The following is a 24,605-nucleotide window of genomic DNA, read 5'->3' as shown; positions in this document are numbered from 1 at the left end:
GCTTAACGGAGACTTTCCCTTACATAAACCTTTTGGCTTTAGCTTAGCTTGTCACTGAATTTGGGACAAGGACCTGAATTTAACACCAATTAGTGTGGAAAATATATAAAACGCTCACTTCCCGTTTTGATTGGCAATTTGAATATAAAAAAGGGTGATTAATCAATTGTTTTCCCAAATAAGTTTGAATTATTCTTAAATTTTGTGTAGTTTTATTTTAGTTTTACCATACATTGGTTAACTACCTTTTACCCCTATATGACAGTAAAAAAGTTGTTACTGAAAACGCGTGTTTTTCCGTGCCGCAGCATGAACTCATTGCCAGCGGCCGTTGCTCAGTGAGTGGCTGCAGCGGATTAGCGGGGCGGGTGTTTTAATTTGCGCTGTGCGACACTGTCTGCGCAGCGCCAGTCTGACGCCAGCCGCCTCAGGGAGATGCAGCGCATCTACATGCACAGCCACCACGAGCATTTGGAGGTGTTCACCACCGTGCTTGCGCCGCAAGGTCAGTGATGATCGGGACCGTGTTGCCCCGTGTGCCTTAGGTTTACCACCACTCCTCCAGTTAGGATGGAAGGGGAGAGTGATGATCGGGACTGTGTTGCCCCGTGTGCCTTAGGTTTACCACCACTCCTCCAGTTAGGATGGAAGGGGAGAGTGTTGGTGATTAGACGGCAAATGTATGTGTTTATACTATACTGGGGGGGGACAAAAAGTGCCTGTACACTTGTTAAAATGTACTTTAAAGGAGGGAGAAAAGATGGTATAAAAGGATAACATGTAGGGAAACAAGGACGTATGGAAGGATAGAAGGAAGGAAACATGGTACTAAAGGATGGAAAGAAGGATTGTATTAAAGGAAGGATGAAGGGAGCTCAGGGATGGAAGGAAACAAGAATGTATGAAAGGATAGGAAGGAAACTAGTGAGGAAGGAAGGATAAAAGGATGGTGTGAAAGTCAACAAGGGAGTGAGGACAGAAGGATACAAGGATGATGAAGGGAGGTCAAAACGAAGTAAGGAAACATGGATAACATGAAAGACTGGAAGAAAAGAAAGGATAAGGAAAAATCGAAGTAAGGATGTTCTTGAAACCCTAATTTGAAACCTTAATCCTAATTACAAACCCTTATGCAGGCTAGGAATCTTAACTTAAAACTTTAACAGTACCTTGAAATCTTTTTTTTTTTTTTTTTTTTTTAAATATAAACACTTTGTTACCCCACTCCTGTCTTGAGACCTTACTCTTCTTTGTTGTTTTTTTTTTTTTTAAATCGTGCAATTGTAATAAATGTCCCCCTCCAACCAACAGGCCGACATCCATGCCGAGGAAACGACGACAAGGCGAGTTGCTTTTGTTTTTTGTTTTCATCCTTTTACGAGCAATCCTACTTACAAGTTTTTGAAATATAACGATGCTGGTAGCACACTTGTGTAGTATTTAAAACAACCTTGTGACTTTGCCATAGGAAGTAAGCTATCTTAACGCTAACAGTGCAACACGCTGTAAACGGGCTAATGAAACTAGCATCTGTATGATGCTAGCTAAAACCCTTTGAGCAACAGATATTTGACCACAAACAGTACAGCAACACGTAGAAAGACAATACTGTATAACAATAGTCTTGGGTGTATATTCTTTATCCTCTGCCAAAAACTAATACTATTAGTATCAATAGTATTGGTTTAGCTTCGCCCCCCTCAAAATGTTTTTTTTTTTTTTTTTTTTTCAACTGACGTATTTTTTCAACTGACGTATTTTATTCTCATTTGTGATCGCTGGATTTATTTGTTGTTACTGAGTGTATGGTATAATCTCTGTACAGAATTTGAGACAACAAAATCAGCCTTTGCTAAACGGTTAGCATTCACGATTAGCATTAGCGCGCTCGCGATTTTCATTTTAGGTTAAAAAAAAACACTAACTACCAGTCAGTTATGAGTATATTACACATCAAATAGTGTCTTAAAATCACTTACAGACGTTCCTCTGTCGTTTGTTTGGCAATGTTTATTAGTGGCCCATCACTTCAGCCGTCTGCAATAAATGTCCGTGTCAAACATTGTTTCCGGTGGCGCAAATATTGGTTCCGGATCTTTATTTATTTATTTATATTTTTCAATATTTTTTTTGTTCCCGGCGGAGCCTCCAGTAGGAAATTCTGCGTCGTCCTATTTTTTTAAATTGACTTAACCGAGTTCTTCGATTTTATTTTTAAAACATTTTTTTATTTTATTTTTTTCAAATCTAGGTGTCTGTATTGTATGTATTATAATGCCCCCGGTGGCCAAGGCGACCGCAAGTATGAAATCATCAGTTGAATTCTTTCCATTCTATTTATGTCAATTACTGTGTGTTTTTATAACCTACAATACTGTAGAGTGATATTTTTTTCTTTTACAAAACACCAAATAAATTGTCTGTGTTTTGGGGGAGGGTTGAGATAGAGCGTAACGAGCCGATTGCACGCAGGCGGGATATTTTGAGGCGGCTAAGAGGCCCCACATTTAAACTTTCTATTTCACCAGTAGCAGGCCTTAATCCCATTGACATGTAATCCTATTCATTCACCGCTTCTGACCCGCACACAAGCTCTCATCAGTCTCAAGACACTTTGTGATCATGTCGTCATCATCATTATTATCAATAATGCAGCGTTATAATTGCAAAAAAAAATTAAAAATAAATTAATTCTACTACTGCTCACTAGATGGTGCTAGTGGTGCACAGATACAGTCTACACGGGCCACAAGGGGCTAAACAAAACAAACATATGATAAAGAAATAAGGGTAAAATAATATATTTTATGAATTTATTGCTAATTGTATTCAAATAAAGGAAAATTAACCCATTTTATATTTCTTGTTATTTCAATGTTAATATTCAAATATGAATTAATCCAAAATAATTGTATTTTTTTATTAAATTATTTGCTCACTAAATTAATTTTACTTAAAATAATGTAATTTTATACAAAGAAATATGAATCACATTTAAAATATTCAATTAACATAAAACAACTTTAATTACAGTTTAGTAAAAAAAAAAATATATATATATATACATCGTTTTGTGTAAAAACTAATGAAAAAAACAATTTTTTATGGGCCAGTAGATTCTAGATTCATTTTAAATTTTCCATTGAGTTTAAAAATTTGATTAGTTGAATATACAATGACAGAATCAATAGTGCAGCAGAATAAAAGAAAATAAATCGTACACTTTGGGACGTAGAGTAATCCACTGCACAGCACCATCTCCATGCTGAGTTGCATGCAGTTTTTTTATTTCAAAATCTCGTTTCCTAATTCGCCTTGTGTCCACTAGATGGTGGTGGTGCACAGCTACAGCCCCCACTGGCCCGACGAGCTGGAGCTGTCTGCCGGTGACGTCATCGTGGTTCTGTCCCAGGACTGTTCGGGTCGCTGGTTCGGACGCCTGCAGGACGGCCAGCAGGGTTACTTCCCCGCCTCCTGCGTCCTGGAGCTCGGCCAGGTTGCTTTTTGGCTCCGGATCATCACAACATTGCTCTACAATGTTGCTCTGCCGTTAAAATAAAATACAATAAAATCATGATAATGTTTTTTTTTTTTTAATAAAGAGTTCAAATAAAAATTACAACTAAAAGAATCATATTTTCTATTATCTCTTTTCCATTGTTATAGTTGATCAAGAAATGATATACTAAACTTCTTGCGGAATTTAAATAAAAATTTTCCATTTGAAAATTTAAAAATTTGATTCATAGAAAATTATTCTTCAGAAAATGTTTTGTTATTAAATATGATTTTATTTTTATTGTTAAAATGAATTTTAGTGTAGAATTAAAATCTAATTAAATAACTTTATTATATGATCCAGTGGATTGTACACTGTATGTATTTCGATGCCATTTATTAAATTCAATTCAAGTAAAAAATGAAATAAGTATTTGTATTATTCAATTACTTCTGCATCAAATTGTGTTGAAAAAAAACGTAATTAAAATAACGTATCATGATTACAATGATAATTTAATTCATGAGTAATTGAAATATGTGTTAGCCACAGTGACTTGCACAGTCTAAACTCATAAAAAATATAAAACTCAAAACTGTGAGTCAGATGTGCTAACCAGTTTTTCCACCGTGCCACTCTACATTTCCAAATGATTACATTTAAATGTACTGTACCTGAAAGTTGAATATAGTACTTAACAAATATACTGCAGTGGATTTTTATTTATTTATTTATTAAAGTGTCAACATTTATTTCAGTGATTCTTTCCAATACCACTAGAGGGAGCATGTGTACCACTAGCGGTACCCGTACTCTCCCACACTTTGACAATCAGTACGCTTTAGCAGAATGTAATAAGTGGTATTTGATTTATTTGTTGTATTATAGTTCCTGTCGTACTTTGTGCTTTTTACGGTGACCCTGGGTGCCTAGAAAGGTAAAATAACAATTTTGTAATTTTTCCTGTTTTGAAGGAAAACCTTGCGCCCAAAGCTCGTATGAGGAGGAGAAGTTCGTCCCAAAGAGCCGCGTCGTCCTCGGGCGGTGACGGAGGGTGCGTACGGCGCAACAGTGCGAGGTAGTACACACTCCGCCCGTATCCCATCATGCATCTCATCCGACAGCTGTTGCCCTCCGCCCCCAACACACACACACACACACACACACACACACACTCATATTCCCCCACACATCCTCAGCCTCCAAAACAGGTGGCCCCACTCGCCCTTCATTAGTTGACAAAGCACACTGATTACACACACGCACACGCACGCACTCTAATCAACCCCATCTCGCCGCATTGCATCTCATTAAGCGGAAAGTGCATGTAAAAATTGTACTCTACTGTATTGTACTGTATAAAACAAATGCATACAGTAATAACATAATAAAATACAATGTAAAAACTTAATTGAAGCAGTTTCATGCTTTAATTCATCGTTTGTCTGGTGTGTGCGTGTTGGCCACCAGGAGGCAGTGTTATATGTGTAAACACAAAGAAGACGGTTACGACTGCTTAGTAGGCTGCAGTAATATTAAATGTTCTTCGCATAAACGCATGTGACTGTTGTAATGCTGTCTGTCTACATATGTTGCTACACGGTTTGTGTTCAAATATCCGTTTCTTAAAGGGTTACAACGCCATTCATGGAACAGTCAATTTTTCTCGCATAATATTACCACTTCTTTTTTGGAATAACAATATGACCTTATTCACAAATAATATAGAATTTCAAAATTATAATATTATAAATTGTTCCTGTAAAATTACTCATTTTTCACCTGGGAGAAAAATCCAACTTTATTTCCAAATTCTGATTGTTTTTGTGTAACAAAGTGTAAAATTCATGTCTTTATTCCTGTGAATTATATTTTTTTCCTCTTAATGTTACAATTTCTTTTGGGAAAAAAGAAAACTTTTTAATGATTATTATTATTATTATTATTATTGGATTTTTGTGAATAAATACAACTTTATTCTTGTGAAACTCTCATAATATGCCAAATTCTAACATTTTTAAAAATAAATTCTCAGAGGGCCATAATCATGTTTTTTCATTTCATTTTATCTTTGAACACATTGAAATTAATGCAGGGTGTTTATACTTGAAATTCACTTAGACACACATAGCACAGAGTTGTATGCGTGTGCGTGCATTTCGGTCAAGAGGAATAAACAAGCTGTCTTTGTGTTATTTCCTTTTTGTCCCCAAGTGGTCACGTTCTACAGGCTCTCCGGAGGAGGAGCCCTTCAGGAGGAGAAGCCGGCCCGGACGCAGGCCGGGACCCCAGCCCGGCCCCTCCGCGGAGACCCCCGCCGGCCCCCCAGGAACCCGGCAGCCCCCACGGCACCCCTCAGATGCAACGCTCCCCGGGCCTGCTGCACAGGATCCTGTCCAGGTGCCGCAGGAGGAGCGAATGTCAGGGAGCCACCAACGGGGCCTTTGAGGGGGACTAAAGGGAGCCCCCTTGAATAGAGCTCCACACGCCCATATTTGGAGTTCCCCATTGATGTGTTGATATGCTTGTTTTTTTTTTCAGTGAAGAAGCAGCAAATCTTTACTTTGTCTTGTGTTTTTGCCCTCAAAGCCCCAACCCAATACTTGGTCATGTAAGACGGGGACCTCCAGGGAGTAAAAGGGTTGCGAAACCAAAAGTAGGGCCTAAATTCCCAGAACCTTAGGTGGAAATGCAGGGGGTATTTTTGATTCTAGGGACTAAAATGTTTCTGGAACTGCAAGTATGTAGAACCAAATCCGTATGTGGAAATATAGAAGCAGACACAAAAGGTTCCTGGAAACTCCAAAAGGTTGTAGAACTAAAAGTACCCAGAACCAAATCTTATGGGAACCTTAGGTGAAAACGCAATGGCTACTTTTGATTCTGGAGACTAGACTAAAAGGTCCCTGGAACTGAAAGTACCTGAAAAACCACAAGTTTAATTGTTTTTTTAAATACAACTGGTCCCCAAGGGAGTGGAGGAGGTCACATGACGCCGACACACACCGGTGCAACCAGTGACCTATATTGACTCGGGAGCACACACGCGCAAGCACACACATGCGTGCATGCATACAAATCATCACATGGACTATCCCGCCAAAAAAAGTGTGTTGCGATGGAGGGAGGGCCGATTGGTGGCGAGTGGGGGGCCGGGTGGGCGAGTGGGATGCCTGCCAGATGACTGCTCTGTCAGCCTGATAATGGCCTGCCATCTGCTGTCTAGTGCACACAATGGCAACGTGTGTGTGTGTGTGTGTGCGCGGGCACTGATAGGCAGGTGGGTGTGTTGAAGCACATACACTAAAATGAGCACTTTTCTAACACAAACACTAAAATGCTTCGAAAGACTTCAGTGCAATATTGTTGAAATGTAAGTAAATAAAATATGTTTTTGTTGCATATTTTGATGTGTTTCACAAGACAGGTACAAAACATAAAGAAGTAAAAATATACGCGCAAATCATTGCAGCCAGGACAGCAGACTACAATATGAAAAGTACAGTAAAGAAATATGAAGTAGCTACAAATTGTTGTAAATATTCATTTTAAATTTAAGATATAATATGATTGTTATTTCATGTTTTAATAAAATACAGGATAAATCAATTGAAAATTGTGGTTGAATTACTGAACGTTTTTATTATATTTGACGTTATTTTTCATTTATGATTTTAATTTATTTTAAATTACATTTAAATTAAATTATTTCTATTCATTATTTGAAAATAAAATGATTATGTAACAGGTAGAATAATGTCGGTTAGGAAATTATATTTGTTTAAAGTTATTTAAAATTTATTAGAGATATTTGAATTTATTTTACATTTGATAGAAGGAAAAGGTTACTAATGATATTGACATTATTATTACATTACAAGTATATTTGTATTTTTATTTCATTGCATTATACTCTAATAATTGTAATGTAGTAGATTATTGTCTATTAGAAAATTATGCTTGAAATGATTTTAAATTTACTACAGCAGGAAAGAAATAGTTTTGTCTATTATTCAATTATAAGATTTTGTGTGTTTTTAAGGAAATTATATTTGTTTGAAATTGTTTTGCATTTATTCGAAAAGAAAAAAAATACACCCCAAAATATTGCCTTGTATTAGTATTATTACATTTTAAATATAAGTATTTTTGTATTTGTTTTATTGTATTCTAATAACAGTACTTTAAATTTAAAGAAAGAAAATTAACTAATTACATGTAATAATAATTACAAATATTAGCTACAGTAAAAATACAGTAAAATATGTTTTAAAATCATAATTAAGTTGTCCACTGACTCATGCGGCTGAGGGGGCAATATACTAATTTGGGTAATGAGGTTAAATGAGCAAAATAAATTACTTGGTGTGACATCGGTACAATAAATAAGGGTAAAGCTTTGGACGTCGGACTCGTAAAACGGGGGAAGAGCTGGCAGCAGAAGGCGACAAGCAATTAAGCGCAAAAGAGTTCTGCCGCATCTTTGCGAAGGTCCCTCCCAGACAAAAGACCCTCTTGTACACGCACACGGGCACATTGATGAAGAAGACATGGCGTACAAATATGTGCCATAAGGCCAGTGGTCCCATTCCCCCTCCATTTGGTGGCCAATTGAGTGAATGTGTACAGGACAAAAGGGGCCCACGGGGGGCATTAAGTCACGGCTGAGCTGGCCGGCACCTGACCCCCGCCCGTGGTGGGGGGGGCCTCTTGTTCGGGCTGAGGGGGCACGTGTCCCTGCCCGGACCCCCCGCACCGACTCACCTGTCACAACCACCTGAGGTCATGTGACAACCCGAGCGGGTAGCAGATTGGGGCATTTTATTTATTTTTTTCAAACAGTTGGAATCAACTCAAATGAGTGAGCTGAAAGGTAGTTAAAAACTGATTTTTTTAAATCTTTAAAAACATGTAATGAAAATTTGGTAAAAAGTTTTTTTATTGAAATTAAATGCTTATTTTTTACATTTATGAACATTTTTATTGCGGTACAACATGTTTTTTTAAAATTTATATATATATATATATATATATAACAGTTTGATTAAACAGATTTTTTTCATTTTAAATTAAAATCATTATTTGCAGTTTTTATTCTCATTTTAAGTGTTTTCTATTAATATTAAAATATATTTTTAGGATTTATGAACAATTTGATAAATGTTTTTGAATAATTATTTCAATTTTGTTTTCTTTTCAATCAAATGTAGTAATTTCTTCCATATTTAAAATGTTCTGAATATTTTTACCAACAACTTGATGAAAACATATTCATGTTTTAATTAAATCATTATTATTCGTTTGTATCGTTATTATAAAATGTTTTATCTAAACATATTTTATATTTTTGTCTTATTTGTAATTAAATGGTTTTTTTTCTTAGACATTTTTTAGATAATTTATAAACAATATAATAACAAAATATCTAAAATTGAATTCATTATTTATTTCTTATGTAAATTTAATCAGCATCTTTTTAATTTGGCCTTTTAAAATATATTATTAAAAAATCATTAATTTAGAAGGCATTACTGATCTATTTATAAAAATTCAATTGCTATTTAGTAATCAGTTTTAATTTACATTTAAGTGCAGTTTAAATGCTACCTAAAACACACTTTATCTTTGAAACTTCAGTTTAAATTCGCATGATGCCTTTGACCCCTCCACACACACTTTTTTTTTAGGTGGCTGATATTGATGCATTTATACAAACAATAAAACCCAAAATACCGGGCAACAAATTGCATTTATTTGTCCCAAATGCAGAGCAGGTAGAAATGGGTAGCTACAAAATACTGTTACAAAGGACAGCCAGCGTTACACACGATTACAGTAGTATTGCTTTGCTTCTATTGCATTTGTATCATTATATACGCACTCCATTCCTCAAAATCACAACAAAACATCATATATACACATAAAAACTCTTAATCTTTCCACTTGACCTCCCTGACAAGATTTCCTTCTTATTCTTACTTGTAATGCGGGATAATCCAGATTAGAAAACAAAAAGACCCTGGTAGTGTTACTTTAAATCCGGGATGGGGCAACCATCCTTTAGTATGGGCCTCAAAATGGTTCTTTACAGGGATGCACTGATACTACTTTTTCTTTTTTTTTTAACACCAAGTACGAGTATTTACATTTGAATAATCGCCAAAATACAGAGTACTGATACTTGATAATACCATCCATTTTGCAGAGCGGAATTTGCAGTCTGACATTGCTCCTACCCGGAAAGTATGTCATGTGGTATTGGTGTTTAGTATCGGGACAATTTTATGAGTACCAGTCTCGGTATGAAGGCCATCGCTCTTCTTTAATATGCTCAGGATGTTTGGGGGGGGGGGGGGGGGATACTCATAGCGTTTTAGCGTTTCAATCGAACGGCATGATGTTCAATTTGTTTCATGTATTGGATTTGGAAAGAGGAGTCATACTAATACACAAAAAGCTACACCTTCATAAACAAAACAAAATCATGTCGACGTTAATACAAAAAGTGCAATTTGTCTATGATTAGAGGTCAGAAATATGCTTATGAACTTCTAAAAAGATAAAGAAACGTGACTAAATGATGAATGGCCGGATGTTGACTGGTCGGAATGAGCCTATATACTATATAGGGTATTTAGGCCGATTGTGATGATAAAATTTCCATAGTTGCTCTTTAAAAATGTGACATAAATAAATTAGTAAATAAATAATAGCTACAGCCTGCTCAGAGCAAACGCTGTCCATATGCCAACTTTTTGTTTTTATTTTAGTTCATCTACTCACTCCATGGTTGTCTTGTTTTATATTAATATCTAAGCCATAATGATAATAATAAATACAACAAACTCAACATTAAGGTACCCTTCCTGTTACATTGAAATACATTCAACTCGGCTGTAGACCAGGGGACGTTTTGTTCAAAAATTAAAAACAATCACAAGTGCTATCCAGTTTATCCTCAAACCATAACAAGACCCCATTAACCCCCCACATCCGCCCCCCAATACACACAAACAAAAAAAATAATTATTTTCCCGTCTGGCTTCTGTGTTGCTCTTCCATAGAAACGGCACAGACAGAACGGCTGGACGAAGGCTGTATCAGAGCTGTAAAAGACGGGCCAGAAGTTTGAGAACCTCTTCTCTCACCACTGTTGTGTTGAAAGCAATTGTGTGACAAGTGTTTCAATGACACGTCACACTGGATAATGATGTCACCGAATCATCTCAATGCGGGACGCTGTGCTTGTGCGAAGGTTTCGGCAATATCCCGCCTACATCCAGTTAGTTTTACAAGATCTCAGTTCGAAAGAGGCAAAAAATCTGGCACCCATCTTGGGAGGCAGCATCAGAGCTGTAACACCCACTTCCGCCACCCTATTGTGTCGAAAGCGTCCGTCAACTACTCGATAAGCCGCTTTCACTGCGGTTTTGCCTTACCTACTGTTACGGCTCTGATGAGGCAATTTTGGGTTCCCTCTGTTGAAAGGCGTTCATGCCCTCCTCGTCAAATTCATCGCGTCGGATTCCTTCATGACAGAATAGTGCAGACCAAAAACACAGAAGTCGGTTCTGAAAAAACTAAAGAGAAACCCGAATGGGAAAGACACTGGATTGTCTCTTATGGGATTTGGACAAGAGGATTCAGTTGGGGTAGTAGAGTGCGTGTTGATCTTCGTGAGGGTGCGCCTATAGTACAAGGGGCCTAGGGGAGGGGCCGACAGGCGACGGGTACGGGATCAGGTACTGACGGGCTTGCTCCGTCATGCTCAGCTGGTCCTCCGTCTTGCCGTAGACCACCGCTTCCCACTCGCTCACCTGCGGAACCGATCATTTATCGTTAATTAATCTGAGGGAGTGTTTATGTACTTTGGTTGGTGCCGCTGCTTTGCGTACCAATGGAACTAGGGCTGAAACTGTTAAATATCTTTGGAATCAATTATTCTACCGATGATCCAATCAAGTAATCGGGTCAAAATGGATTATTCCACAATATAGTAGAGTGTCAATCACCTGTTTGGCGGCTCTGTGGGTCGTCTTCTCGACGAAGCGGCGAGAGTGCTGCGATGATACCGAAGGAGTCTCCCGCTGCTCCGTCAAAGGATGAACACATTCCTGCTCCGCCGCCTCCCCGTGCTGCTGCTGCTGCTCGGAGGTCGGGGAGCTCAGAGAGGAGCTGGACAGGAGACTGTCATCCAGAACCTGCAGTACATTCAACAATAACAATTTGGTGTCGACTATTTTAGGTGTTTTTTTCCCCAATAACTTTGTCTTCTTTGTCTTCTATTTTTATCTAAATACTTTTTCTGGCGTTTATTTTTTGGATTTATTTGTCAATTATTGTTTTTTAGTATTTTTTTCTAGATTGTTGTATTTTTAAGATGTTTAATCTTTTGATTTTCTTATTTTCTAAATTGTTTATATTTGTTGATTACTTTAGCATTCATTTATAAATAGTTCAAATAAGTGTACCGAATGTTTTGTCTTGTGCCATCCCTGATGTATTTATTTGAGCAATATATCCTGATAATACTGATAACCGTGATCATTCGCGTTATAATACTGAGCATTGTTATCACTTTGACTCACTTGTGCATTATTGAGCTGATCCTGGAACAGCTGCACACTAAGGCAGTCTTTCCCCCAGGGGTCCAGCACCAGGGACTTGCGCACTTTTCTCGCTGGACCTTCCATCTGCAATACAAACACACACATAAGGATTAAAGGACCGCGTTCTGCCAGTGTCGAGTGTGTGTGTCCTTAGAGTGCTGGTGTGTACGTTTTGTTTCCACGCTCTGTAGTCGGGCTGCAAAACAGTCGCTCTGTTAAAGATGTCCGCCCCAGTCTCCTGCTTCAGAACCTCGCGAATGTCCTCTTCCAGAAAAGCCAATGGCTGTGGCTGAAAAATAAATAAATCAATAGAAATATCTGGATCACCTTCAATTAGTTCCTATTTACTCAGTAATTATTAATGAACTTGCTTTTTATTAATTTATTTTGAGGAATATTTTGACGTGCAGGGAACCTGTTTACATCACACGGCAAGACTCCACACCACACTAATTCACCTGAGAGACTGTTCACAGTACATGCTTCGGTGGCTGCTGTTTTGGTTAGCAAAAAGAGTTCAGATGGCCTGCTGCCTTATAATATCGCTATATCAGTGACTCTTACCTCCATCTTTAGCGGGCCGTGCATTTTCTCCTGTGCCGCCAAAGCGTTCTTGAAGGGCGTCGGCGTCCTCGGTGTTGGAATCATGATCGTTTTACGAAACTTGGGTGTCCTCGAACTAAAACAATTCATTAATATATGTTAGAGTTGCATGGTATACCACTACAAGAACAGTACCGCAATATATCGCTATCAGAAATCAAACAATAAGACTTTTTTTTGTTTTTTTTGGGTACCGGTACAGTTTGGCATAAAAGCTGTTTATTCGTCGCTCCTGTGTACAGTATTTGAATGGAGAAAGACCGAAAGCTGAATGAGCGCGCTGCAGTAGACTTTATTCAGCCTCTGGAGCTCTACACAACAACAGTAAGGCAAGCGCGGAGGGACATCACCTGAAGCAGCTATGGGCGAAAAAAGCCTGATCCACAATATGTTACAACTGCCCGTTGAAGTTTACTGTATAAACCTGACACCTAAAAAAAAGAGAATTAAACGTTGTACAGTTAAGCACCACAATGTTCGATCAAACTATAGAATTTCGTTGACTGAAAGTCCGCTAGCCTAATGCTATCCGAAACTCCTTGATGGGCTAATGGAAATTAGCGTACTTTACGGCACTTTTGACTTGCACGTCACTTACCCATCGTTCTCTTTCTGGTGCTTGGGGGTGGATTCTTTGTGAAGCGGCGTGCTGAGGAGGCACTTTTGGCCGCACACAGGCGTGGAGGTGAGCGCCGGGTTCTCCAAGTTCAGATGCTCCGCCGCTGATACGTTACAGAACTGCGACAAGACAAGACACTTCAATACGATAGTTCAACTTAATGGCCGAAACGGACTGATGCGGTTTACCCGCGACGGCGTGAACGGCAGAGACTTGCTGTGCGTCCTCTTTGGCGAATTGGAAATGTTTTCCAAATAGGAGCCGTAGGTCCTGTCGCACAGAGGTGACGGCTCGCCTCGCTCTCTCCTCCTCCTCCTGGTCGCGGACGCCTTGGCGGCGGAGGTGGTCGGGCAGGCCGCGTGCACTGAGAAGCCGGCCGAAGCGTCAGCCGTCCTCTCCTGAAGGAGCGAGGCGAAGACGGCCTGGTCGTGCCGGGGCGCCGCCGCCGTCTCAGAGAGGTCGAAACTGGCCACGTCGCTCCATGCCGCCGGGTCCTGCAGGGCAAAACACATCTACAGTCCATCTTTAATACATTCAACACGTTTAGGGCTCTTATGCTTATCCAGGAACAATTTTCAAGCTCATTTCGGCAGGAAGAGGAGACAGTGTACAGAGAAGACGGAATGCAATAGAAAAGTCTTCTAACTAACACAGCAGCTGCTGTTCCACTTAAAAACATCTCATTGTTGACAGTAAGTTAAGACAGATGTCTAATATTTTTGTATTTTTACTCTAATATTTTTTTGTTTTGGATTATTTTGTATGGACTCTCTTCTATAAACAAATAACAGCGTGTCATGAAAGCCAAGTTTTAAATACATTATATACAAGTAATATATCAGTTATACATAAGGAATATATCAGCAGTCTGTAAACAAACACCTTTTGAAGCACCATTTTCACGCTTTTACGCTTTACAAACATGGATGGACAAAATAATCGGTTGGTCAAGTAATCGATAGTTAAGAATCATTTGTCGATCTTTATGTAAGGGAGGCAAAATTAATTGCACGACTGCTAAATCATTGTTGCCATCTAAATGAATCTAAATGATCTTAACCAATAACATTTAATGGTTTGTTACGTCATTTCTTCCTAACCGAATCGATGAGATCCATGGTCTCCGCGAAGTCACGTATGGTCTGCAGGGTGGACAACACCGTGCTGGCCTCCACAGCCAGGAACCTGCTGGGGGACGCGGGCAGCTGGCCGGGGTCTCCTCGCGGGTTCTCCGGCTCCGACCAGGACCTCCTGTCGGCCTGCGCCTCCAGGCTGCTGCTGTTCGCCGTATCCTGCACGCCGTCCGACCAGGCCGAGTATTGTTCCAAGTTCTGGGAAGACAGGAGCGACATGGGAAATGAGGCGGCGATCAGCAGAATGAGTGAGTTAGAGGCGGAGAGGACTACGAGGGGTCCTAGATAATGGAGATTGGGGGGGGGGGGGGTTGTTGGGACTACCATGGGCAGCTTCAAGCCAGTCAGGATGAGTAGAAAGATGAGAAGCTAGCTACTACAAGAGAAACACTAGAGAAAAGAAAAAAAAACACGTGTATCATTCTAGTTTTAACATAGATACACTGCAAAAAGAAATCTAAATTTGAGGAAATGAACCTCTTTTTTTGCAGCGTATGTATGTCACACACATACGCAGGCAGGCACGCAGACTACGCTAATCGCTAACACCCACTGAGCCGGGGAGTGTGCTGCGCTTACACATGGACCTCTGCGCCGGACTTCGCTCTCGGCTGACATAAGCAGCAGCTCGAGCTCCTTAATTCTTTGCTCTCTGTCGGGATCATCCGGGCAGGGCGGCTGAAACGGGGGCGGCAGGAGGGAGGAAGCGAACGGGGACGGGGGAAAAACGGAAGGAATTAAAAAGAACAGGAGATGACAACACGAACAAACAGATTTAAAAGTACAAAAAATGACACAGGAGAGGAGGAGGCATACGCCTGTTAGATGAAAAATAACAGGACGTTCAAGGGTTTGATTTGAAGTCCACAACGTTAGCGATCACAAGAATCAACACAGGAAAGTACGGAAATTGAAGAATACAGAACACATTCACGGGGACATAACGTATTATGGAAAAATGACTTTTTAATAGCTTGTATACAAATAGGTGGGTATGCGGAAAGGTTTCCCACCGATCAAATGTGAAATAAAACAACTAAGCCAATATTAAGTTGTCTGGATGGACTGGACTGGATGCACAGATTACCCTGAGAACAAACTTGATTGCTCGATGAAGTGGACGACGCGGTGGCAGTGGGTTGTTTTTGTTTGGTGATGTGTTCATGGGCCATATACACACAGTAGTAGTATATTAACTGCTGCCTCCACGAGTGAAAATGATTGTATTGTCTTTATCAGCACTCACTTTTATTTCACTCTGGGCTCTGTCGCTGTAGTCGTAATACCAGGGTTATCGCCTGGTCGCCATGGTAACAAATGCTAGACTGGCCATTGGGCCAACAGTCTATAAAAACGAGCTGATATTTGCAAGGTGAGCTAGAATTCTTGATCCTTGGGGTATTTTGATAGAAGCATGACAAAAACATGTTATTGAGACAACCGGGAACTGTTTGACATTGTGGGGGGGGGGGGGGGGAAACACAATATGTCTCTTTTAGGTAAGTCAAGTACATTTTTTATCTGCCTGTTTCACAAAATGTGTCTGTGAGCGAGCCGTCCTGATTTCGATGGATTGCGGCTAATTTACACAATACTGACCCCAAACCCGGGGCTAAACAAGTAACCGCCCTCCTAGTCGTCACGGTAACGAAAGCCAGTCTCGGCAGAGAGTGGGGCAGGGTGAGGAGTGGCTCATATGTATGAGACAGGAGCGAGTCTCGACATAGAGGGTAAAAAGTACGCTGTAATTCTTGATCCTAGGGGTGTTTTGACAAAACCATCTCACAGACATATTCTTAAGACACCTGGAAGCTGTTCTAAATAGTGAAACTCACCGGAATGAAACCTGAAGTGTCCATCAGGTGGGATCCTTGAGCAGCAAAGTGATAGCCTGCCATCTACACAAACAGGCAAACAAGCAGCCATCAACAAATGCGACAAGTGCGTGGAATCCACGTGGAGTCCGAAGTGAACGTGGACCTGGTTGGGTGCCGTCACAGGGGCCAGGGGGCTCCGGTCGCAGCGCTGCGCCTCGGCGGGTGTCGGAGGAGGACCTGGCGAGCGATGGCGCCTCTTGCCGCCGCCGCCGCCGTGGGAGGACGTGCACGTCTTGGCGCTGACGTCCTGCAGGTAGCCTTCGTGCTCCACTTTCCTCCTCATGGTGGAGTTCCAGTGGTTCTTGATGGAGTTGTCCGTCCTGTTAAGAACACATTACAAGCAGCAAAAACACTCATTAGTGCTGTTTTAAGGTTATTTGTACACATTTCCCACTTTTCATAAGTGGCTTGCTGTCCAAGTAGCATGCAGCCCATCACACAAGGCTATTAGTGTACATCACGTTCTCTGTACCTTTAAACAAATGACTTGTCATGATTGCGAGTCGCCGATAAGTGCTCATATAATTATGTAGTTTTCTAGTATATTTGTCTAATAGGTTGTATTGTTTGTCTAATATTGTGCTTATCTGGTAATATTTGTGTACTAACACTTTTGTATTTTTAGTGTCATATTTGAGTATTTATTTCCTTTTTCCAAATATTGGTTCATTTCACATGGAATATTTTTACATTTTTATTGTAGAAATACTGCGATTGGCTGGCAACCAGTTTAGGGCGTACCCCGCCTCCTGCCCGATGATAGCTGGGATAGGCTCCAGCACGGCCGCGACCCTAGTGAGGAGAAGCGGCTCAGAAAATGGATGGATGGATGCATAGTAGCAATAGTTTTCTATTTTTGGTTGACAATTGTGTACTATTTGTGCCCTAATATTTTTGTATATTTAGTCTATTTGTGCATTTATTTCCCTAATTTTTGTATGATTAGTCTGTGTATATTTTTCCTAATATTTTTTCCAAATATTTGTGTATTTTTTATTGAATATTTTTTAAATTCTCAAATATTTCCCTTTAATATTTGTGTATTATTTGATATTTGTGTATTTTTCCTTCAATATTTGTGTATTATTCCATTCAATATTTCAGCCTTTCTTTGCTTTATATATATTTTTCGCAACCTGCTCTATTCATCCTCTGCTCTTTCAATGTGTGAAATAAAACCACAAAACCGTGTTAATTATGGTAATATATAAAATATATTATTATTTATTAATTTAATATTAACTTTTAAAATGTTTGATGCGTTGAGATGAAGAAAAAAATCACATTCCACATTCCCTAAAGCACCTTTCAAAACTTGAAAACATTCCAATTTATGCGGTTTCAGTAATTTAATGCTTCTGTAGGAACCTATGTCTTTGACGTTAATGTTCTGTGTGAAATATGTTGCTGTTTATTCAATGTCAGATGATTTTTTTTTTTTCTGCCCTGGAAAAACAAACAGTAGTGTAAGCTACCAGTGTGTGCATGTCCTTAGCCTACATAGATACCGTGTGTGCACTTGAAAATGTGTTTAAACAGCCTCCTATCGACATTAGACACCTCGGAAGTTTGGATTTTTCAATTCAGCGGGCGTTTACCGTCCGGGAAGGAGCTTGGAGATCTCGGCCCAGCGGTTGCCCAGTCGCTTGTGGGCTTCGTAGATGATCCGGTCCTCCTCCTGCGTCCACGACGACTTCTTCACCTCGGGGTTGAGGTGGTTGTGCCAGCGCTCGCGGCACTGCTTTCCGATGCGGCCCTGCAGGTGCTTGGCGATCACCGACCAGCGTTTGGGGCCGTACTTGTGCACCAGGTCGATCACCTGCACAAAGGCTCCATTGTTCATAAAAATATATAGTATATAGCACAGTGAACCCCCACTGATTCGCGATACAATCCGTTGCTCGGCCGTTGTTTTTTTTTAGCTTTGACTTGCGAGCAAGAACAGGAGAGACGAGCTCTGTATGGTGGCAGTGAACTCAACTGAACTCATTTCACAACAAGCAGCAGTTTGGCAGATAGAGAACAAGTCTTCAAAAAGGAGGCTTCAAGCCGTTTATTTCCACTCCCAGTTTATTTCCACTCCCAGTCAAACTAATCATAAAACAAAGACAATTACACGTCATGCAGTGAAAACAACTACATAGCTTTGCATTAGGTAAATCTGTTAATGTTTAAAAAAACAACAACAACAAAAAACAACGCAAAAAGCCCTCGACGGGCTAACGAATACCATCGGTGTCGAGGTGTTAAAACAGTTTACCCAATGGCGATTTGAACACAAACGGTGCAGGAAAACATGATGGCCGACAATATAACTCACAGGCATATATTCTTTACGCTCTCCGAAAATGATTACTATAACCCCAGCTCCACTTTCACATCTGTTCGTATTACACTGCCCCGAGGTTGCCAAGGCACACACTCCAGAAGGACCAGAACAAAGTCCACTGAATTGATGCAAGAAAAAAAATGCTGCAAAAACGATTTTGTTATTCACATTCTATTTAATTATATTATGTGATTATGTTATACTCCATAATTTAGGGTATATCAGAATCAGAATCAGAATCAGATTCTGATTCTGATCAGAATCAGAATCAGATATTTGGGGTTTAAGCCTTTGTATGGGCAATTGTAAAAAAAAAAAATTAGGAGTGGTGTCCAGTACTCAAATTTTCTATAGTCGCGTCGGGGCTCGGTCCCTAACTCTCACGAAAAGCGAGGGTTAACTGCAGTTTTAATTTTGAAGCTCCAGATCCATTCAAGGAGGGCATTGTAGTGCGGGCTGGTGCTCCCCTCCCAACAGGAAAAGGGCTCAAAAGCAGCCACTTGTGAGGTGTTTATATTAGCAATGATGTAGTGGAGCGTTTGGTTCAGGCGCCATGGGCCGAAGCCAAAAACGTTTTTATTTTGGCGGGCAGTAAATATGGCGCACTTTCTGCCTTCTGTCCCCTACGATGTGAGCGAGCGTGTGTGTGCGTGTGTGTGTGTGTGTGTGTGAGACACGACACTCCCGGATCTTCTTACCTTCTGATCCTCCTCCTTTGTCCACGGGCCTTTCACCAGCTCAGGGTTGAGGACCTTCTGCCAGCGGTGCTGACACTGGCCATCTGTCCTACCCTGACATGTGTGATTGAGACACCACATTACGGATATGAAAACAAATATGCCTATCATCTTTGAAAGAGGAACTATCACGCTAAATAGACAGTTTGTTAGGTTGCTAGGTAGTGTGGCCTGGGAAGGCTGGTAGACAGGTAGGAAGGAAGGGAAGTAGATACTGTAGGTAGGAAAAGAATATACTGTAACTCCCTGCCAAAAATATCTGCCGAATTTCCTGCCTGTCTACCTATTCATCTACCGTATATGTTCTTATCCTCATCTACTATAAATTTACCAATCTACCTAGTTTCTTACATACCTAACTACCAACCGGCCCGCATACTTTCCTACCTACCTGAGCTACCAACTTTTCTTCCTACCACCTTACCTACGTATTTAGTACCTACGTACTTTCCTATCTATCTACATGTTAGGGCTTCAGCTACCAAATATTTTTAGAATCGAGTATTCGACCGATAATTGATTAATCTGAAGATTATTTTTTAATTAAAGAATTAATCGCATACATTTCCATACCCTTATTCAAAAACAGGACATTATTTCAAATTGACAGTGCAGCAAATGCACAAACATAAACTGATTATGACTCAGTTACTGCATTGGTCATGTACCTAGCAACCTCTCTACCTACCTACACTACATACTTTCCAATCTTCTCACCTGCAGTATTTACTACTCTTTCTACCTGCAAGCTACTCATCTACGAGTACCTTTGAGTCTGGATGCTCATTGTTAAAACTTTCCAAGCATTTTACGTCAAGCACGACGTGAGACTGCACACTTACGGGGAAATAGTTGGCTATTAATTTCCAAGTGTCTGTGCCATGTTGCTCCACCAGCTTTTTCAGCTTTTCGTCCTTGGGGAAGCAACAACAACAACAACAACAACAAAAATCAGGTAAAGTTCTTGTTAGGTAAAACAATAGTTAGACTTGAGACTGAAGTGCACGGCTATTACCTCATCACGGGACCACTTCACTTTGCACAAAACCTTCTTGTCTTTGCTCCTCTCTTTCGTGTCGGTATCTGTGGAGTGCGGCTCTTCGTCCTTGTCGTGGCTACAAGTACACACAAATCATACAGACACTCCATTTGAGCAGGAATGATGGGTCGTGATTAAGGTGACATTCATTTCTATAAAGAGGACCTATATATTTTCTGTAAATTATTTTTCATTGAATATTTTTGTTTGTTCCCCCCCCAACAGGTTTTTTTGTCTAATAGTTTTTTATTTTTTATAATATTTTGTATTATTGGGCCGAATATTTTTTATTTTTGTTTTTTCCCCTAAATATCATTTTTGTCCAATATTCTTGTATTTTTCAACTACAATTTTTGGTATTTGTGTATTTTTCCTTCCAATATTTTAGCATTTTCCCCTGAATATTTTTGTATTTTGTGATGCCTATTTTAGTATTGTTTTTGCCTAATAGTTTTCTATTTTTAGCATTATTTTCTAACATTTGTGTCCCATATTTGCCTAGTGACTTTGTTTTTATCTTTTCCAAATATTTGTGAATTTTTCATCTAATATTTTAGCCTTTTTCAATCTAATATTTCTGTATTCTTTGTGTAATACTTTGGTATTTTTCCATCTTAATAAAAAAGACATTTTGTTGTCCAATATTCTCTTATTTCTAATCAAAACAAATTATTTTTCCATCCAATATTTTGACTTTTTTGCAGACTGACATTTTTTTAATCTAATGTCCCTAATATCCCTGTGTGGTTGTTTGCTTGCATATCTAATGTATGCATTGTTTGCCTAACATTTTGGTACATTTCATCCAATATTTCTGCATTTCTGATCCAAATAATTTCGAATTTTTGCCAAGTATTTTTTTTCTAATATTTGTGTATTTTTCCATCCCAATTTTTTTTAATTTCTTGTCTAGTGTTTTTTTCCATCTGAGGTTTGTGCCTTCTTTGCCTAATGCTCACAATGCGCATTTCTCATCTTAACATTTTTCGCCCAATATTTTGGGAGGGAAAACAGCGTTCCCTCCAAAACTCTTCATCACTGTGGAAACTCGAGTGAGTCACTTGGATTTTGGCAGGAGCTGCTTCTGTCAATGCCATAAACAGGAACAGGAGGAAAAAAAGGGGGCGGGTGGTCCGGGGGGGTTATCCCGAGCGATCAACGGGCTCTTTCACCTCCTTGAGGTAAGTTGGGGTGTGGTCTATTCCTAAATGTCCAGTTAGGGCTCAAATATTAACAACATCATATGACTTTAGGATTGCAAGTCAATTTTATTGAGTAAAATGCTGTTTTTGGCACACACTTTCCTGTCAAAGTGCTGTTGGATCCATGTTTGCTGTAATAAATTCATGTTTTCTATCTGTTTATGTGCAATAAATGTCAATGATAAGACGAAACACGATGTAACCCTACTCTAAAGGAGACATGGGAGTAAGTACGTCTAATTTATTATTATTCAAAACAATTTTCTTAAAATATTTTTGGGTCTCCTGTGTACTTTTTCTCCAGTTAAAAGCAACGCTACAGTGTTGTGTTGTGTTATGATTGTGTGTGTAAGTGTCTGGATGCTGCTATTGCATAATCACAGCACGCCCACATCAAACAGAAATGCAGTATTTTCTCTGAGTATGTACAAGTACCACTAGTGGTACGCGGGTTCAATCTAGCGGTCTGTGAGAATCACTAAATAAAACGTTCAAACTGTATATAATGTTATATGTTATATATATTATGTTGCAGGGCTTAAGGACAGTTCGGTTGTATTTAACTTTGAAGTCCAAACATTTGCATTTAATCTTTTTGTTTTCAAAAATTTAATTAGGCAACATTTTTATTAGGGATGTTAGACATCACTTTTTCTTCAGACCGATTTCAGCACGAGTATTCACCTCTTGAGTACTTACCGATACCTTTGATATTTAAAATTTCAATTAACACAATCACAGATAACTGTGAACAAAGATCTTTTTCTTTCTGACGCACATGATTATCGTGTAGTGTAGGGCCAATTACTGGCAAGGAGGACTATATGTCGGACTTTTTTTTTTTTTTTTTGCTTTAAGTATTGGTGGCTGGTATCAGCAGCCTTCACGAGTACCCCAAACCTTGAAATAAGGCAGGTGTCGATACTCACCCATCCCTAATTTTTATTGAACGTTTATGTGCTCTACCTTTTAATTGAATCATTATTAAGTACTGTACGGTTTGTTTATGTTTCTATATATAGGCGTAGGATTAATTTTCCAACTAATAAAGTTATAGTGGCTTCAAATAATATTAAATTCGACACAATCCCTGCTACGATACATGTTATTAACTAGTAAAAATAAGTGTGTTTGTATGTATCATGGGGGGGGGGGTCACGTAAATTGAGTGACGTACGTACGACAGTGACGCAAGCCTCACGTTACGACTCCCACCCACCTGCGTGACGACCTCACTTTGTCCATGACGGAGGCCGGGATGCGTGGACCTCTCCTGCGTGTTATTATGCCTCACCTCGCTCAAATGCCACAAATGTGGACGTTCATCCATAGAAGTGTCCGCGGGTGTTCGCTTACGGCTCTCGTTAGCATTATTCGGCTAGCCATCTTGCGTCGCCATTATTACTTTCTCTTCGCTAAAAGCCAGTGTATAGGCGGCAACATCCCTCCGAGGAGCAGCGTAACTTCGTCCTCGTCGTCTCTCGTGTATTCGGAGGCACGCCCACGACGCAAAAAACCGCTAAAAACTATATAAACGCGATCATTTTGCTTTCGTTGCTAGCAGCGCGGACGTCCCCGGCTCACTCCATTCGGCGATGTGATGTTTGTCCATCCCGCCGATTCTCGCGCCCAGCCCCCTTGCGCGGGCGGCCTCGCCAGCGATTGGTCAGAAAGGAGCCGAGGCTCGCGTGGGATTGGTTAGGAACGAGGAGAGACTCTCGTCTGATTGGCGGATAGTGTTTCGGACGGGGATTCACGCGATTGGTGGAACGTTTGAGGAAGCGGACAAGTGCTTCTGTCACTTGTTGAGGCAGAATGGTTCTTTCATGCGGGCCCCAGTGGGCCAAAAGTTGGCTTGGGAGACTTTGAGGGGCCCCTCCAAGGGGTGCCCGTAACCACATAATAAATGTTAATGTCGGCAAGTGCCATTCAAGTGTTTAGTCCATATTCTCGCTGTTCTACCAACTCGCTATCACAACCTGACGTCACAACCGCCTATCACCAGACCTGCCCTTTATGGTACACAGTTACAGATATTACAAATCAATCAAAACCTTTGTTTAACCGGAAAAATAAAAACCTCTTGAGACTAAGGTCTCTTTTTCAAAGGTGATATGGCCCAAAAAAAGAATTCAGAATCATAATAATACAATGTAGACATATAAAAGAATACAGTATACAGTGGACACGGAAAGTTTTCAGACCCCCTTAAAATTTTCACTCTTTGTTATATTGCAGGCATTTGTGAAAATCATTTAAGTTACTTCTTTTTCCTCATTAAAGTACACACGGCACCCCGTATTGACAGGGAAAAAAACGGTATTGTGGAAATGTTTGCTGATTTATTAAAAAGGAAAAACTCAAATATCACACAGCCGTAAGTATTCAGTCCCTTTGCTGTGACACTCATATATTCAACTCGAGTTCTGTCCATTTCTACTGATCATCCTTGAGATGGTTCTACACCTTCCTTGGAGTCCAGCTGTGTTTGATTAGACTGATTGGACTCGATGAGGAAAACCGCACCCCTGTCTATATAAGAGCTTACAGTTGACAGTACATGTCAGAGCAAATGAGAATCATCAGGTCAAAGGAACTGCCTGAAGAGCCCAGAAACAGAATTGTGGCAAGGCACGGATCTGGCCAAGGTTACAAAAAAAATTCTGCTGCACTTAAGGTCCCTAAGCACACGGCTAAAATAACGGAGTGGCTTCAGAACAACTCCGTGACTCTTTTTGAACGGCCCAGCCGGAGCCCTGACTTAAACCCGATTGAGCATCTCTCGAAAGACCTGAAAATGGCTGCCCACCTCCGTTCACCGTCCGACCTGACAGAACTGGAGAGGATCTGCCAGGAGGAATAGCAGATCCCAAAATCCAGGTGTGAAAAACTTGTTGCATCGTTCCCCAAAAGACTCATGGCTGCATTAGCTCAAAAGGGTGCTTCTACTAAGTACTC

At 40.0% G+C, this 24,605-nt stretch overlaps 2 protein-coding genes across 2 annotated transcripts; one reads left to right on the top strand and one right to left on the bottom strand.

Moving 5' to 3' along the window:
* Positions 1-346: 346 nt before the first annotated feature.
* On the top strand, positions 347-6,007 carry si:dkey-97a13.12 (ubiquitin carboxyl-terminal hydrolase 51). Its single transcript, XM_061666793.1, has 5 exons — positions 347-505; positions 1,312-1,343; positions 3,329-3,496; positions 4,474-4,577; positions 5,714-6,007. The coding sequence occupies exons 1-5, from the start codon at positions 436-438 to the stop codon at positions 5,955-5,957; spliced, it is 618 nt and encodes a 205-aa protein (XP_061522777.1). The 5' UTR covers positions 347-435; the 3' UTR covers positions 5,958-6,007.
* A 4,505-nt stretch (positions 6,008-10,512) lies between these two features.
* On the bottom strand, positions 10,513-23,220 carry mybl1 (v-myb avian myeloblastosis viral oncogene homolog-like 1). Its single transcript, XM_061666366.1, has 15 exons — positions 22,867-23,220; positions 20,422-20,521; positions 20,249-20,320; positions 19,368-19,460; positions 17,939-18,159; positions 16,444-16,660; positions 16,299-16,361; positions 14,431-14,661; positions 13,519-13,824; positions 13,310-13,449; positions 12,673-12,787; positions 12,278-12,397; positions 12,088-12,192; positions 11,512-11,700; positions 10,513-11,316 (listed from the first exon to the last, which is right to left on the bottom strand). Exons 1-15 carry the CDS (start codon positions 22,890-22,892, stop codon positions 11,188-11,190), a joined length of 2,127 nt encoding a protein of 708 aa, XP_061522350.1. The 5' UTR covers positions 22,893-23,220; the 3' UTR covers positions 10,513-11,187.
* Positions 23,221-24,605: the final 1,385 nt, after the last annotated feature.

Source organism: Phycodurus eques, chromosome 21 (assembly GCF_024500275.1).
Source record: "Phycodurus eques isolate BA_2022a chromosome 21, UOR_Pequ_1.1, whole genome shotgun sequence".
Taxonomy (NCBI): domain Eukaryota; kingdom Metazoa; phylum Chordata; class Actinopteri; order Syngnathiformes; family Syngnathidae; genus Phycodurus; species Phycodurus eques.
Note: the sequence above shows the minus strand (reverse complement) of the source record. Positions and strands in the feature narration are given on the sequence as shown.